Here is an 18,963-nt window from a genome sequence, read left to right as displayed (position 1 = left end):
GGAATTGACTTTTAGGAAAATACAATGACTAAGAAACTATTTTAGCAATAAGATCTTTTCCCTTTCAAATTACATAGGTAAGCACATTTCCTCTCACAATAGGGAAAGCTTTTAACTTTTCCATGTAAAGAAAGAAGACCATCAAGAGTCTAAAGAGAGAGCCTACAGAATGGGAAAAGATTTTTGCCAGCTACTACTCTGATAAAGGAATATTATCTAGACTATAAAAAAATAAAAACTTAACAGTAAAAAAATTAAAAATGGGCAAGTAAACTAACTAGATACTTCATAAAAGAAGAAATGTAAATAACCAATAAATACATGAAAAATATTCAATATCATTAGCAATCAGGGAGATGTGAATCTGAGATTTCATTTAACACCAATTAGGGTGACAATCATTAAGAATACAAGCAACAATAAGTGCTGGTGAGAATATGGGAAAATAAGAACTCTTATACACAATTGGTGAGATTGCAAATTAGTATAACTCCAATGGAGATCAGTGTGGAGATTCCTCAGAAATCTTGAAATGAAGCCACCATAAAATCGAGCTATATTACTCTGGGGTATCTTTCCAAAGGTATTGAAATCAGAATTTTATAGTGATACACAAATATCATGGTTAGAGGTGTATAATTCACAATAGTCAAATCATGGGATCAATCCAGGTGTCCATTAATAAATAGATTACAAAATTATGGGATATACACACAAAGAATTTTGCTCAGCCATGAAGAACAAAAAAAAATGTCATTTGCAGAAAAATGATGGATCTAGAGAACATTATACTGTAAGATTAGACAGACATACAAAATGAAGGATCATATGTATTCTCTCATATGTAGAAAGTAGAAGGAAATTAGGATACAAGAGGGACTCCAGAAAAGGAAGAGAAACTCCACAAAGCAATCGAAAGAGCATAAAGGAGGAGGGGGAGGAAACACTTCCATTGATGCTATGAACATAAATTATCATGCCATGCATGGGGAAGGGGAGATGCAAACGAATACCAAGCACAGGGAAGGGAAGATGCCAGGGGAAGACCACCAAGCGTCTCTCTATGACTCAATGTCATTATGAGATTACAGTGTACCAATACAAGTATATTTTAAAAATGAAAGCTGCAAAACCAATACATTTAATATCACAGGAAAACTCAGAAAGGTTTTCATTATGAGGGATTGAAACTGTGACAATATAAACATTATAAGAAACTTTAAAAAATAACCCAACAATAAAGTAGCTTCTTATATAAATTATACAAGGAGCTGAGGTGATATATGGAAAACAATCTAAAATGTTACCAAATAGGTTGTCTTAAAGGTTTTATGAATATTAAAAATAAAATTTGCATAAAAATAAAATTTGTGTATAAAATTTTATACACAAAAATTACAAATCTGTTTTTAATTAAGAGGAAACCATTTAAAATTATTTTGATGATGAATTTTTACATTCAGTTCTAATAATAGGCAATAACTTGTTTAAGTTTTTAATACACTATTAATGATAGTCACAAAAAGTTTGACAGTATGTAGTAGGCATTGTCATACAGCACAGCTTATTTTATTAGCTTGTCTAAAGCCATTAACCTTTTTAAATGCACCCCGCTTTTCAAGACATATAAAGAAAAAAAAATAAAGCATTTTTCCATGAGAAAGACAATACCAAACCTCAGTTAACTCACTATTTAAAAAAATTAAAATTGATATATGGAGCTAGTCACCTAGCACGTTATCTCAAAAGGTTTTTAATTGGAATTTGAATAACATTTCAGAATAATAAATTTAAATATACCCTTGCTTTGGATAAACCTATGTCACCGACCCAAAACAATTTTCTTACTCAAAATGCAGATTCCTCAAAATTATTAATAATTCTTTTGGGATTTTATTTAAATAATAATAGTTGTGAGTAGTTCTCTATCAAAGCAAACTATTACCAAATTGAGATTCAATTTAAATTTTTTTTTGTGGTACTGGGGCTGAAACCCAGAGGCTTTCTACCCCCAGGCTATACTCCCAGACCTATTTTATATTTTATTTGGAAACAGGGTCTCACTAAGTTGCTGAGAGCATCACTAAGTAGCTGAGGCTGGCTTCGAACCTGTGAGATCCTCCTGTCTCAGCCTCCCAAGCGCGGGGATTACAAGTGTGCGCCACCATGCCTGGCTAAATTTTTAAATAAACTGATAATTGTCACCAGCATCACTAATATAATTCTAAGCCTAATAAATTGCAGGATTTCTAAAGGTAGGAGTGGACAAAGCCTATCATCTCGGTTAAACTGGAAGAAGTACTGTGGTCTCTTCCTTTCCTCCTAAATTAAGAATCCTTTCTTTGCTGAAATGGTTCTTAAGGATTGCTTTAAGCAATTATTCTATAACAAAGAGGGCTTTACTAGCAAGAAATAAGAGGCACAGTATCCTCTGTCAATTTCTATCATCCAAAGCCAAAGAAACAATAAACCTGATCAAATCATCAAAACCAAAAGAGAAAAACACAAACTTTCCATTCTACCCAATTCTCCACCATTTTAAGTTACTTCACAACGCTGGATCTCAAATAAAAACATGCAAAAAAGTCACCTGGATAAGTTGCTAGAATATTGCTAGACTCTGCTCCCAAAGATGCTGGCAGCAGGTCGTAGCTGGATACTCTCCATTTCCAGTGAATCCCAAATTATTCAATATCATGGATGTGCAATTAAGACATTTTTCTTCTATTAGACATTTGTTTCCAATAATGTTACTATAAATGATGTTTAATAAATGCCTTAATACATCATCAGAAAAAAACTGTATGCATTTTAAAGTTATTGATATATATTGCTAATTTAATTTCTAAAACATGCTATCCCAACCGAGTATACCAGTATCAGCTTTATTGATTTTGACTCATATATAGAAATAGAACTGGGTTCTATTTCCAGTAAAACACACACACACACACACACACACACACACACACACACACACACAAACACACACACACGAATTAGTAGCTTATATTTCTACTTGAATTATTTGTAGTTTCCTCTTTTATTTCTATTGTTAAGTTAGTGTATAAATTACTCTTCCATTAAAATATTTGTCATAATTTTTGCATATAAATTTTCTATTTGCAATTTAAATTTAGCACTGTTAACTCCTATTGTCTGGCATACAAGAATTTGAAAATTGGGAGTAATCTAATGTCTTGACCTCTTAACTGACACCTTCTGTTGCTATTATACTTAGAAAATTATTTCTCAATTATTAATAAAATAATAATTCACAGCCATATAATAATTCACATGCATATAATCTCAGTACTTGGGAGGCTGAGACAGGAAGATCACAGGTTAATGGCCAGCCTCAGTAATTTAGCAAGACTCTCAGCAATTTAGTCAGACTCTATTTCAAAATAAAAAGGGTTGGGAGTGTAGCTCAGATGTGGAATGTCCCTAAGGTTCAATCCCTAGTATGAAAATAAATAAATAATTTATTGCTTCTTTTGGTTTTTGTTTTTAACATTTATTTGTTACTCTTAATTTGATATAAACATAGCCAGGTGTGGTGGCGCACACTTGTAATCCCAGCATTTGGGAGACTGAGACCGGAGGATCACGGTTTACGGACAGCCTCAGCTACTTAGTGAGGCCCTCTGCAACTCAGTGAGACCCGGTTTCAAAATAAAGAATAAAAAATTGGGCAGGGGGTGTAGCTTGGAGGTCGAATGCTCCTGGGTTCCACCCCCAGACCCGCAAAAAAAAATAATAATAATAATATAAACACGAGAGTAGTTTTTAAATTCCAAATTGGTAGCCAATTTTCCAAATTTTCTCCTTTTAATAATATATAATATCTTCACCAAATAAAATAATGATTCACTGCTGGGTGTAGTGGTGCACACTTATAATCCAAGTACTTGGAAGGCTGAGAAAGGAGTACTGAGAGGCTAATAAAGGTCTAAATAACCAATTTATTAGGGTCTATGTCTTGACTGTTTATTCTGCTCCATTTAAATATCTAACAAATATCACATGAGTAGGACACTATTTCAAGTACTGTAGATGTTATAACATCTGATAAAGCAAGCCCTACCACACCACTTGATGGACAAACTCTATCTATTTGGGTATCAGTTCTTACAACTATAAGGTGGATGTAAGCCTGTCTCGTTATGCTTGCTATGAGGAATTAACTGACAACATACACATGAAGATACTGTGAAACTACAAAAAACTCTGTAATAAGATATCATCTATATGTGACCACAATATTACTGTAGGTAACTTCTACAAATAATAAATTGTCTGGTGAGGTAAAAGTAAAACTAATTAAACACATTCTCATTAGTTATAAATGAATACTCTTATGTTGCCCAAGATGATTAATATAGTCAACACCGCTTACATTTTTTTTAGTATCATAAATATTTCTTCTAGCTCATTCAAGCAAAAGTAAAAACAAGTTGGTTCTTATTCATTAATGAAAGAAAGAAAAAAGGGTGGTGAGATGCTCCTTAAAGTCATGTAAGGCTTTAATTTCTTAGAGTTGTATAAAAGGTTCATAAAGTTTCGTGAATAAAGTCAATTTATTTCTTTAAACCTTTTAATTGGCTTCCAAAAAGAAAAGATATTGAAAGAATGAACCTTAGGATCATTCTTATTTCTAAAATTGGACTCACTGCCTGTGCTAATAGAAGAAGAATTCAGTCCACAAAAAACACTCTGGTTCAAAGAAGATATAAATTAAAAATAATTGCTCTATTATGATAAATTTATCACCTTAAAACCACTAGTATCACCCCCCTGAAGTAGCGCAAAGGTCCTAGAGATTATCTGGATCATACACAGAATCCTATCAGCCCTTTACTGAGAAGTACATTATAGAGTAGTTTTTTCAATTCCTTCAATTAATAAAAGATTAGGATTTAGGCATTAAAGCTATGTCCAAAAGTTTAATTTTTAAATCACAATTATATTCCAAACTTACTTCAACAGATCAGAGGTTTCCTTTTCACTGTCTTGTGTTGTATCCAAAGAAAAGGCGTCGGAGAGCTCAGCTGAGTCGGACTCCTGCTCTTCTGCTGGAGGTCCCTGGGTTCCCAGGGGGCCACCAAGAGTCTCCCTCTCCCTTTGGGTCCGGTCCTTGTGATGGTCACCAGGAGTCTGTGTATCTTTCTCAGTTCTATCATGGTCATCTTTGAAAGAAGGTTGCTTAGCTTCACTGAGAGATGATTTTCCTGAGATATTGAACAAGTTACCAAGAAACTGAAAAAAGCTCTCTTTTGGTTGTTTATCGGTTTCTCCTGTTTTGGTATCTGAAGTGGGACTGGGAAGATCGTTTGTCTTTTTGGGATCTTCCTGTGATGGCAGAGTGGCTAACTTCTCAGCATGGTTTCTTTTCTCCTCATTTTGAAGAATCTGAAAACAAGGTAGAGAATAATAAATACTCTCATTTAAAAACATAATACAGATCAAATCAACTTGTAAGCTAGGACAGACTTTACAGGACACCAGGGATACATTCCTGAATCACACTGATGGCTTTTGTCCCTTAGGGCAGATTATAATTGAACTGGGGGGGTGGTGCACACTTGGTAAACTCAATACTTGGGAGGCTGAGACAGGAGGATGAAAGGTTCAAGACCAGCCTCAGCAACTTAGTGAGACTTTCAGTAACCTAGAGAGACCCTGTTTCAAAACAAAAAACATAAAAAAATTACTGGGAGTGCAATTCATAAGTAGCATACCCAAGTTCAATCCCCACTGCCATACACACACAACCCACTGAGGGACAAACAGTCCACTGAGGGCACAGTCAGCACAACTTGAACAAAGCTGTGGAATAAATGTCAGAAAGGGAGAGTACAGCATTGTGGGCACCCAGAGCAGAGTCCAGGCCAGGTCTGAGGAAAGGGAGGGCAGAGGAGGTAACTGGGAGATGCTTCCTAGAGGAGGAGAACCCTCTAAAGGGGACCAAAAAGTCACTATGTGATGCCTGTTCGTGTGTGTGTGTGTGTGTGTGTATGTGTGTGTGTAAGTTTAGTGATGCATCAGCTTCTAAGGACTATACTATAACTGAAAGCCATGAAAGGTATGAAAGAAGAGGTAAGCAGAGAGAGGTAAGGAAAAGATTATGGCAAACTTTATATATATTTAAGTTTATATTGTTATAAAGCTGATCAACAGTGTCAAATACACAGTAGTTTGGACAAATAACACCCAAATAGACTTCATCATTCCAGCACTGAATTACCCCATGAAGCTGTCACAGCATGTAAAACAGTTCTTCAATAAGGTCAGTAAAGACAGTAACACGAGGCTGTAATTCAGATAAAAAGACCTTGAGACCTCTTCTTGTTGAAATATAAAGTCCTGAAAATGTGTTCATGCAAAACAGATCCCACTGGGCATTCTCTGCAAACAGAGAATGCTTACAGGGGTTTATTTTGTTCATAATTAAGTTACTGGCAAAGCAAACTCACATTCATGAGTATTCTGCACAAGGCAGAGCCGAGTTGCTGCAGCAAAAAAACATGCTGGCAAACACCTCACTCTCCTCCCGGATTGTGAAAAGCTTTAGGCCAAGGTGCCAACTCACCCTGCCTTCCAAACACGCTTGCTCACATACCTGTAAGCAGAGCGCGCGTCCGACAGTACCTGTCACCTGCCACGCTCATGAGCCCTTATAAAAGGAGCGCTCAAGCGTGAGTCAGAAAAAGATCAGAACACCAAGGTGAAACCACCTTGGGCACTGCAGGTTCACATGACGAAGTTAAGTCAGAGCCGATCTTCAAGAAAGCAGGAGCACCATAATTAGAATGTCATTTGTTCACCTCCTTCCATGTTTTGATCCAAGTTCAAAACAGCTGAAAGGAACATTCCACTAACCATTAACCAATTTAGAACAAGAAATGTTGAGAAAATGCTTAGAATCTACAAACCCAGCAGACCGATTTAAGTAAACACTATTTTAAGTTTGTTCCTAACGTGGGTATCAGAGGGTATTTTTGAGTAAACACAGAGCACTTTTCTACGGTAGGACCTTAATAAATGTGTAAGCCTCTACATTTATAATATCATCAGCATTTTATAGCCTCTACACATCTTACCTTTTATGGGTTTTCACTGCACTTTGTCCCCTCTCATCCCTGCCTCATCCACCCAACCTTCAGCTCATCAGGAGAGCCCACACTAGTTCAGCAAAGCCCTCTCCACTCACAGCACAACCTCCAAATTTAACAAAACATGCGAGACATCTTGAAAGTGCTCAAGCATATGAAAAATGCTTTGTCTTTGGTCTTTTTACTATTCTATTGAATTTTTAATCATTTGAAGCCATGATTATTTCTCCCTGGGTCAAAGTAAACTAGCTTTGAAACATGAGTAAAACTGTGGTTATTTTTTTTTTCTATAACTAGTATGAAAGACTGTTTGTCCTGCATAGCTACTGTTGGAAAGTGGACTACAGGCTGCTCATTAGATAGCATAAATATTCTCGAAATGCTTTAGAAACTAAGCATCTGGTTTTATAAAATTGGAGCAATGGTCTAAAAAAAATAGAAAATTAAGAGAACATGGAGGGCCAGGCATGGTGGCCCAGGCCTATAATCCCAGTACTTGGGAGGCAGAGATGGTAGGATAAAAGGTTGGAGATCAGCCTCAACAACTTAGTGAGTGAGATTCTCAGCACCTATCCAGACCCTGTTTCAAAACAAAAAAATTAAAAAAAGAGGAGGGGGTATAACTCAGAGGTAGAATGCTCCTGGGTTCAACCCCTAGTACCGCACACACCCAAAGAGAGGGGGGGGGGAGAGAGAGAGAGAGAGAGAGAGAGAGAGAGAGGTAGATGGGAGGATAGAGATAGACAGACACACACATACACATTATGGAGATTACAGTTTGATATCATTAAAATCTTAAATCATTTTTGTCAAAACAGTATTTTACTAACTCAGTTATTATTGTTACTTAAGCATTCCTTTCAAAGTATAATATTTTGCTTTCCAAATGAGGAAGATACATTTTGCTAAATTAACAAAGGCCTTCACGTTTAACCTTCTTAGAGTTATATACAATTTTAATTTTTACTTTTTAATTTTATTTTTTAATTTTTTTATTGGTACACTGTATTTATGCATCATAATGGGGTAAAAAACTTGTGTAGTTATAAATGTACACATCACCCAGACAGCCATTTTTTGGTACTGAGGATTGAACACAAGAATGTTCTACACGAGCTACAACCCCAGTTTGTTTGTTTGTTTGTTTGTTTGTTTATTTTTGCAGTACTGGGAGTGGAACCCAGGGTCATTCTGCCTCTGAGCTATACCCCCAGCCATATTTTCTTATTCTTTATTTGAAACAGGGTCTCACTGAGTTGCAACGGGTCTAGTAGCTGAGGCTGGCTGAGAACCCAGTTCCTGTCCCAAATGCTGTGATTATAAGCGTGGGCCATCACACTTGGCGCCCAGCTCTTTTTATTTTTGTTTTGAAACAGGGTCTCACTAGGTTACTGAGAGTATCACTACATTGCTAAGTCTATCTTCAAACCTGTGATCTTCCTATCTCAGCCTCTCAAGTACTAGGACTACCAGCATGTGACACTAAACCTGAAAAGTCACTTGTTTCAACCAGGTATGCTGGCACATGCCTAGATTTCCAATATTTGGCAGGTTGAAACAAGAGGATCGCAAGCTCAAAGCCAGCGTAGCAATTTAGTGAGGCCCTTAGCAACTTAGTGAAAGCCTGCTTCAAAATAAAAATAAAATAGGACTGGAGGTATAGCTCAGAGGTAAAATATCCCTGGGTTCAATTCTCAGTGCGCACACGTATGCGCACGCACACAATCACGTCTTCGTCTTGTCAATGTTCAGTCTTGTTGCTAGTCTTCTAGAATCTCTATATTGTGAGTTTACCAAAAAGTCTTTTCTTTTTAGTTTCCTTAAATGTCTCAGCTACTTAATTTTCCCCTAGTAATCTTTTGAGAATTTTCTCTCTATAATTAAAATACCTTCGACAAGACACAAAGTTTCTAAATTTAGGAAAAACAAGCAGAACAGTACTATTCAATGTAAACGCCCACAATAAATTCTGTATTCATATAACTAAAATTTTAAGATTGATCTAAAGCAGCTGTTCTTTGCCCTCAGTCTAGACAACAATGAAGTTCAGATTGCCCCAGGCCCTCGTTAGGTGGGGCCTATGTCCCTCTACCATTGTTGCAACAAGTCAATAGAATGAAAGAATTTAGGACTCAAGCCATCGCTGACACTCACCAATTCCAGATGCTCTCAGATGTTTGTAATCTTTATATAATACATGAATGCTGCTGTTCCTGTATTATAGATGAAGAAATGTGTATCTTGAGAATTTTTAATTTTTTGCCTTCGTACTCAAAATGTTTTAATGCAGTGACCTTGGTCTAAATTCATCTATATACTCTCTTTGCTATATGTCTGATACAGGGAAATAGAGGCAATACTTAGATGTGCTGATTTATAAGACTGAGCTGTGGCTTCCAGAAAGCTTACAGGTCAGAGGGACAGGTACTCATCTTTATCACTGCGTGGGGTTGAGAAGAGGCATGAACACAATGGAGATGCAATTAACTCAACCAGAGATGGAAGAAACCTTTGCATAAAGGAAATAACATTCGAGCTTGCTCTTGAAGGGCGAGAAGAACATTCTAAACTCAAAGTATGCATGCACAAACACAAAATTCTGAAGAAAGTTTACTAACTGAATAGAGAATCATGACATTGGTGGGGTGATCAGTCGGAACTGGAGAATGAGGGTTAACAAAGTCACAGTTGACTAGTTCTCCAAATTTGGCAACTATTTGGGTAATAAAGCCAAAAATGGAAATAAGAAATAGGGAGGGAGGTGAGAATTAGGACTTTTGAAGTTAGGACAATCAACTATTTAGATGTTGAACATGTTGAATTTTGGTCTCCTGGTGATGCCCAAGTTGATTTGGCTGGGAGGCAGTCAAAAGTACAATTTAAGAATGCAATTTGGCATTAGGCTGCATACAGTGAAAAGTGGAGTGGGAGACCAACAAAGGAGCCCTAGGGTAAAAAAGATGAAAAGACAGGCATGTGCGTACACACACACCACAGAAAGAGATGAGAACAAGTCATTCCCTCCAGAACACTGGTCTCCAAAGGCAGAGGAAAAAGAGTACTTCCCAAAGCAGAGGGGAGCAAAGATTGCCAAATACCACTGTCAGCTCACAGAGGATGAGAGCTACCTTCCTCACTGATCTTCAGAAGCATCAGGCACACTCCTGCACCCAAAATTTTGCATTTACTCCTCTCTGCTTAAAATGTTCCTCCCCCACATAGTGAAATGACTCATACCCCTCACCTCCTTCAGACCTCATTGAAAGGTTCTACATTCACCATTTAAATTACCGAGCTCACTAACAAGTACAAAAAAGAGGGAGTGGAGTAGGTTGCAGAAGGAAATGCACTGAGTACATGTATGCTTGTATCACTTTGAACCTTACTATTACATATAATTACATATAATAAGATGAGCTCTAATACCTCTAACAAAGAGGGGAATGTAGGCTTGGAGAGGAGCAGGGACAATTCCTCTTCCACTGGCTAAAGCCAGGGTATTCTACAAGTGGAGAAGACAAGGAGATGATCCAGCAGTGAGTCTGACCTCAGGAAAGTAAAAAGGTAAATAAGAAGGACAGCATGAGAGGAAGAGCAGGGACCTGAGCTCCCCAAATGCAGAAGACTATGAGAGTTTCTGAGTAATGCAAGTCCAAATCAGCAATAGGCTAAAATGGGGTAAGCCACGTACAGTTAGAGTCAATGTAAACTGTTCATTCAAATAAACAATGAACAAGACACTATTCTAGGTGCTTGGATACAACAGGGACACCCAAGTCCCTGCTGTAACAGAGCCTACACTACAAGAATTACTACTAAAAGAATTTCTTTCAGGTATAATCAGAATTATTCTGTCACTTCAAGAGCTGGTGGGTGCTGTACCAGTGTGGTGGGCAAGCTCAAGGTGTGGGGAGTATCAGCAAATGAAGTCTGAGCGAAAACGAGAGAAGGGCCGAGTGACTACACCTTTACAGTCTCTAGCACCTGTCCTCTTTCCACCAAGGCTCTGCCTTCTTTGAGCACAGCACAACAAGGACAACCCTTCAGCCCAGTTTCTTAGTACCCTCAACTCCAGTGACCTCCACTCTCCACCTTCCCCTCTGGCTAACTCTGGTCCTTGCCTTTACCGTGACTGCCCCACCTGACTTTCAATATCAAGTAACCACTAGTGTTCACACCTTCTCGTTTTTCCAGCTCTCAACCACTCTCCCAGGTGAGCCTATCACGCCAGTTCTCCTGTCTTATCATAGCTTCTGATTCTTACTCCCTTTCAATTCACACAAATACTTTTGTCTTCAATATCCAGTTATCCAATATGGCCACTACCTCAAAGCCTCTTTCTTTGATCCTTGGTCACCTCCATTTAGCAAAACTCCAGCTTTTATTTTCATTTCCGTGACTGAATCTTGCTTAAAATTCAGGATGTATGTACCCAGCTATGCAGATGTGGGCTGAGAACAATTCACAATCTACAGCCTCAGCTGGAGACCATTCTACAATCCTCCCTCACTTTCTGCAGCCGTGATTTCCAACCTGTTCTACATCCCTTAAGCCACTCATCTGTTCTCCCATCTCCTGTGAGACCTTCCTTCTATTTCATACAGTTGTATTTTGTCTATATTACATACAGATAAATACCGTCTGTATTTTGGCAGCAGCTTCTGGCCTGCCAACCTGGTATTATATGATATGTCTAAAGAATGTGAAACTGAATGTTTTCTGAAAATCACTGACTCTTTGGCTTTTAAGACATCATTCTGAAGTTTCCCTTCTTCCTCTCTGAATATCCTCTCACTCTCCTTCCATATTTTGGTTCTCCCAATTCCAGCCTGGGCCCACCATACCTTCATACACTTCTTATGAGACCTCATTTCTGACACATGCGATCAACCAGATGATCCAAGATCTGTATCCTCAGCTCAGACTCTTGAACTGGGGACCTGCCTATACATCGCACCATCAACCACACAATAATCTCCACCTGGATGCTTCAATGGCAACTCCAAACCAATACATCCAAAACTGAACTTGGCCATGCTGTATATCCATTCTTCCCTTTTCTATAAACTATAAAATCTCTCCCCTGCCCTTGTTGTTAAAGTCAGAAAAATCACCAAGGTACCATGACCCCTCTCCTGGAATACTGTCAACAACAGCCTAACCAGTTTCTTTGCGCATAACTCTGATATCCCCCAGGCCACTGTCTATTCAAAAGCCAGAGCAGTCTTTCAGAAGTCAAATCCGATAATTCTTAACATCTTCCAGCGGCTGTGCACTGTTGTCACATCCCTAGTGTGGCAGTCAGGGTCGTGCTGACTCTTCCCTGCAGCTAGCCCTCTCTAATGCCATCTCTTGCGGCTCACAATGATTGGAAAGCCTACTGCCAGCACAAGCATCTCATTAATTCCCTGCTCTGTCCTCCTTTCCTTTCTCTCTGACTGCAGTATCTCTTTGCCTAGTGCTATTCCTACTGCTGAGACCACTTATCCCTTGCTCTCTTTGCTTGGAAAACATCTACCAGAGCTGAAGTTTTCCAGAATGGAAATTGCATACATGTTCTTCCAATAGAAATTCCTACCACCCTTTGTCTTCCCCATCACCACAGAGGGAAAGCAAATAATTTCATATGTTGTCATCAGGAGCAGGACTCTTACCTTATTAAAAGTTACTAAAATTTGGCATTTATACCCATGTGTTTATGAGAGAATTCTAGTGAGTGTTCCATTTTAAGACATCTGGTTGTCACATCTACACCAAGCAATCCGAAAAAAATATATAATATCAACTATATATAATATATAATATCAATATATAATATATGATATATCAATATATAATATATGATGTATATAATATCAACTATATAAAATATATAATATCAACCATAGCCCATAGTTGATATTCTAATTAATAGTTGAAATTCCTTTAATTTTGAGAAAAACTTTATCATCATATTTTATTGATACTTTACCATCAGCTATCTTGAATTACAGGTAAGGTAAAGTGGTAATAAAAATTTTCATCAAAATCACTATTTACATTTATCATAATAGGTTTAGTTTGTAGTGAATTGTCAGATTAACTCTATAGTGACTACTGATACATATTTCCATAAATAATATTTTCGATAAATGGAGTCTGCAACTAATGCAAAGGTGTAAACTATTTACACTTCTATTTAAGTAATTTTTGAAAGGTATCTTTACATGTTTTTCACAGAATTATTATTTCACAGAAAATAAGAAGAGACCGGGCATGGTGGTGCACACTTGTAATCCTAGCATTTGAGAGACTGAGACAGGAGGATCACAGGCAGTCAACCAGACTCAGCTACTTAGTGAAGCCCTTTGCAACTCAATGAGACCCTGTTTCAAAATAAAGAATAAAAAACAGGGCTGGGGTATAGCTTGGCAGTAGAATGCCCCTGGGTTTCATCCCCAGTAATGCAAAAAGAAAAAAGAAGAAAAAGAAAAGAAAAAAAGGAAAATAAGAAGAGGCAAGGCAGGTAGGCCATAAACTTTTATCCTGCCTTAACTATTTATGATTTAACACAATATATAAGCTATTTCCAATTAATATATCATGGCATACCAATGTTGTTCTTACTTCTGAGATGTGATAAATAACTTTCTATTGATGTTAGTTTAAAAAGTGATATTTCATTTTTTAAAATATTGTGGAATGGAACTGAGATTCTATCCATGGGGTTACTTTCACTGTTTTTCATCCCCATACAAGTTTTGATAAAATAATATAGTTACAGATAGCGTACCAAATATGGACCCTTAACTATAAGAGCTCCCAAACAGTTATCCAATAGATGTGTTTCAGGGGGGGAAAAATGGGTGAAAATTGCTGACCTCAATAAGAAAAGTCAGTTACAGAGTAGCAATGGGTATGGACAGGAAAGACAAGTTGTTCCTGGGCCTTGGTACAACGAGAAAGGAGACAAACTGGTAGAATTATTCTAGGGTGTCAACATTGAGTAATTTGGTGGTACCTTTTACTGGAATAGAAAATACAGAAGAACATTCGGACAAAGTAAAAAGAGTTCAACTTTAACTATGTTGAGTCTTTTACCCAGTAACATCTGGAGGAAAGGCTCATCAACTAATTGGCCCTGTCACTCTGAAGCTGAAGAATAACACTGGGCTGGTGAAACAGATCTGGGCCTTGTCATAAGCTCACATGGAGGTAGAAATCAAGCAGGGCATATGTGCAAGGTGAGAAGAGAAAGGACCAAGATGGGGAGAGAGCCACTTCTTCCTGTTATGTAACAAGGTCTTATCCAGTGACACTGGGCCAGAAAAGCAAATGCTTTTTGTTTCTCTAACAGCCTTCTGGAGTCCTTCTACTGTTCTCGAATTCATACCTGGAACCTATGGAGGCAAAGTTTCTCACAAAAAATCTAGAATATGTACATAAGTGTTAAGCTCTGATTCTACCATTCCACAATGTAGTACCACTCAAGGTCTATGACAGATAAAAAGAAATGCTGCAAATCAGAGAATCTACAATACATTCTATGCCCATGAACTCTGAGATGTCAAGATCCTGTAATTGTGGGATATATACACAATGGAATTTTACTCAGCCATAAAAAACACAATTATATCATTTTCAGGGAAATGGATGGAACTGGAGGACATTATGCTAAGTGAGATTAGTCAGTCACAAAAAATAAGAAATCAGATGCTTTCCCTAATATGTGAAAGTTAAGGAGTAATGGGTCGTAGGATGAAAAAGGAAATCCTATAGAGGAGCAAACAAGACAACCTAAAAGGAGGGGGGAAGAAGGAAATTCTCTAAAACACACAATGTACTTAAACATATCAAAGTCAACCACTAAGCCAAGCAAGGGAAGGAGGGATGGGGAAGGAATGGGGTGGGAATTGGGTAGGGGCTAAATGGGCGATGTGTACATGTATGTCCACACAAGTTTTTTACCCCATTATGATGTATGAATACAATGCGCAAATAAAAAATTTTAAAAAAAGATCCTAAACCAGCACCAGCCATGATATTAGACGACGTAGGCCCTGGCAGTCTTTTGGGTCGTCTGGACAGTAGAGAGACATACAGTGCAATCTCCATCTGAGGCACCCTGGTAGTAAATACTTTTTGTGAAAGGAATCAACAGTTAAGAATTTTGACTTCTGATCAAAGTACAATATAACACGCCTTCTTGTATGTCTCTATTTCAAATGTTGTGCTGAATCAATACTTCCTTCTTGTAGCTGATTTCTATATTTGTCACCCAGAATAAACACCACCATTTCCAAGTTTTAGCTAGATGTATTAGGGCAAGAATGCAACTATTTTACTATGTCCTTGTGTCATGCATTTTACAGCACTTTACATATTCTCTCCGTTAGTTTGAAAGCATCTCTGTGAAATAAGGATTAAACACCCCTCAATAGATCAGCAGAAAATGTAATATTTTCCAAGGTTACAAAGCTACAACATGGGAAGTCTGGGATTTAAGCCCAGATCTGTTTGGTTCCAATAACTGTGATCTTTCCATCACCACACATGTAATTTTAAAACTGGTCCAAGGAGGTGTTTCCAAGGTGGAGACAGAGAACAGTGGCTGACTGTGAAGCTCTAAGCAAATCATTCTCACCACCAATAGGGGAGGGAGGAAGAGAGGGAGGAGAGGTGGTAGGGGGGGAGGAAAGAGAGATGAGAGATCATACACACACACACACACACACACACACACACACACACACACACACACACTCTATTTTATTTTTTATTTTAAAACAGGGTCTCACTAAGTTGCTGAGTCTCACTAAGTTGCTGAGGTTGGCTGTGAACCTGAGGTCCTCCTGCCTTAGCCTCCCAAGTACTGGGATTACAAGCACATGCCACCACACCTGGTCCCAGTGTGTGTTTATATAGAGGATTGCATATATGATTACAGATGAGAAAAAATTGTTCCAATGTCTAAAAAAGAAGACTTTGAACATTTCTATATTTTATTGGTATTATTTGCTGCTATTACCTGCATCACTGAGACAAAAATATAACAAACATTTATGAGGCTATGACTTATATTAAAAATCAGTATGTGTGTGTGTGTGTGTGTGTGTGTGTGTGTGTGTGTGTGTATGTTGCTAGGGATTGAACCTGGAGCATCTGACCTCTGAGCAACACCTCCAGCCCTATTTTACTTATTTATTATTTTTTGTTTTGCCTTTATTTTTGAAACAGGGTGTAAGTCGCAGAAGACCTCACTAAGCTGCAAAGGCTGGCCTTGAACCTGCGATCTTATTGTCTCAGCCTCCTAAGTAATGGGGTTACAGGCATGGGACACCAAACTCAGCTCACTGAGATAGATATTCTTGAGCCACAATTCTTCCATTCCTACTTATCGATTGATAAGAAAAAAAGTGTTTCTTTGTAATAGGTGGTGTGAATAAATATCTGACATTGAAATGCATTCGGTTGATATTCCTTGATTTCACTTCTTCACCCACAGAAATATCAAAAGCATACACCAACCATCACTCTTTAAAAGATGCCAAAAACTTCATCAAAGTTATACAATTAATAATGAACATCGATTTTAAAATGGGACCAATGTTAGATTTTATATAAAGGAGATGCCCCGCTATGGAAAACAAGCGCAACAGTCATCAATTTATTTAGGCCTGGGCTGAAACATCAATAACCTTTGATCCAAATGTAATCATTTTAGTTAGCTCATGACTCATTTCTGAAAACACACTTACTACATAGTCTGTTTCATGTTTAAGTAGGATTTAGTTTTGATACATGCAGCTCATGTACATTGCTTTAACTAAACATACAAATGAGAAGTAGGGTACAGAATGCCTCAATTCTCTTGGCTCCTCTTACTAGCAGCACACTTTGTAAAGTAGGTTAATCTTTGAGAATCACTTTCTTCAAATATAAAAAGAGATAGAAATTTTGCTTAACACAATACAGTCACACAACACATTAACTTCTCTTGTGAAAGATACTAAAATGAGAGAAATGAATATTTTTTAAAGTTTTAAGTACTAGCCGGGCGTGGTGGCGCACGCTTGTAATCCCCGCGCTTGGGAGGCGGAGACAGGAGGATCGCGCAGGTTTGAAGCCAGCCGCGCTGGCATAAGAGACCCTGTTTCAAAAATATAAAATAGGTCTGGGAGCGTAGCCCGGAGGTAGAAGGGCTTCCAGGAACCCCAGTACCACCAAAAAAAAAAAAAAAATGTTTTAAGTACTAAGGGAGGAAGAAACAGATATCACAGGTAAGAGATTTCACAAAAGATTGATATTGGCAAAGAGAGAAGGAGGTACAAGAACCTGCAAGTGTCTGAGAAAGGATTCTGGTCATAAGGGAACCCATCTCACAGACAATCTAAAAACCTCAGGATTTGAAGGCAACAGATGCAACTTAAGGCAGCTTGAGACATGAGACTGAAAGTAAACGGCTTATCTGACAACCTTCAGTGGAGTAATTGAGCCTCACGGCTCTTTGTTCTAAACAGTCAAACAATTCTCCCTACTTCCCACCACCATACCTCAGTCCCCAAACAAATATAGAACATAGCTGAAGATATTGAGCCTTTCTGAAGACATCCCCATGGAAATGTCTGGAATGTTGATAATCCAGTCTAGAGCTCAAGAGAGACATCAGGAAGAGGTCTGGAAGCCACAAGATAAAGGCACAAGATTGAAAGATATCATCTTGAAGGACTGACATTGAGGAAGGCAGACAATTTTGAGAAATAGCTATATGGAAAGTTGTTTAGTCAGAAGAGAATCAGCAAAGGAAGGAAAGAATGAAGGAGCTAACGGTAGAAATGAAAGCAAGAAAAGACACATTAACGCAAAGATAAACCACAGTAAAAGGAGAACAAAATACCTGGAAAGGAGGGTAAGACTGGAAAGAAAAAAATTGTCTTTCAACTGGCTACATAGAATAAGAACTGAGAAAAAGAGGACCACTGAGTGTGGTCAACAAGAGGTCACCAGTGACCTTCCTGTATGGCTCAGGGGATGGCTTGCATCCATTCAAAGTGACTCAGTGAGCATCCATGCCTATGTGACCAGTACATTACCAGCCTGAAAATGAAGGACACACAAGAGTCAGAAGATATGAAGAACTGAATGGTACTAAAGACAGATTTTCATAAAAAAATTTTGGGGTATAAATCTGAAGTTAAATGGAATGAAAGATCAAAAGCAGAGGAAGTCATACCCACACAAAGAAAAAAAAACATTAACTTTTATTTTTATATATTTAGAAAGCTGAGGCAAATGAGAAATAGGTAGGGAAGATGGAGCCGTCAAGGCAAGATCCAAGAGCAGGCAGGACGTAAGGAAGTCAATACACTGACGGGAGGCACAGGGGACCAGCCACAGGGAGTTTAGCCTGAGAAGGAAGAAAAGAATAACTTTTCCTATGAAACAGACAGGAGAGGCATAATAATATGCCTTCCCTTCTCTTTTCAATGCAAGTGGATATGAATATAGCAAGTTGCTGAGACACTCGTAGATGAGGACTAAATATATAATTTACAAAAACCTGATTAATATAAAATAAACATATATTCCAGTAGAGTAATAAAGTACCAGAAGTAGCTAATAATGCAAGAAAAACCATAAAATTTGTGCAGCATTTAAGTGGATTTTAAGAACAAGAATTTAATCAGGAGAGGGAGCATGTGCCTGGAATCCCAGCAACTTGGGAGGCTGAGGCAGAAGGACTGCAAGTTCAAGCCCAGCCTGGGCAACTTACTGAACTAAGTTAAAATAAAATAAATAAGACTAAGGATGTAGCTCCATAGAACACCCCTAGACTAGATTTGACTCCTAGTACTACACATACGAATAT

General features: G+C 37.9%; 1 protein-coding gene across 1 annotated transcript in view; it reads right to left on the bottom strand.

Annotated features, from left to right (window-relative positions):
• Nucleotides 1–18,963, bottom strand: part of CRYBG3 (crystallin beta-gamma domain containing 3) — a gene marked incomplete at both ends in the record, with an annotated part of 116,312 nt that overhangs the window by 71,583 nt on the left and 25,766 nt on the right. The window contains one exon of the mRNA XM_080696491.1: nucleotides 4,982–5,412. Within this exon, the coding sequence (XP_080552617.1) occupies nucleotides 4,982–5,412 (431 nt within the window). The remainder of the gene's footprint in view (nucleotides 1–4,981; nucleotides 5,413–18,963) is intronic.

This window comes from Muscardinus avellanarius (assembly GCF_963383645.1).
Source record: "Muscardinus avellanarius genome assembly, chromosome: 5".
Taxonomy (NCBI): Eukaryota; Metazoa; Chordata; class Mammalia; order Rodentia; family Gliridae; genus Muscardinus; species Muscardinus avellanarius.
This window is presented reverse-complemented; position numbering and strand designations above follow the sequence as displayed.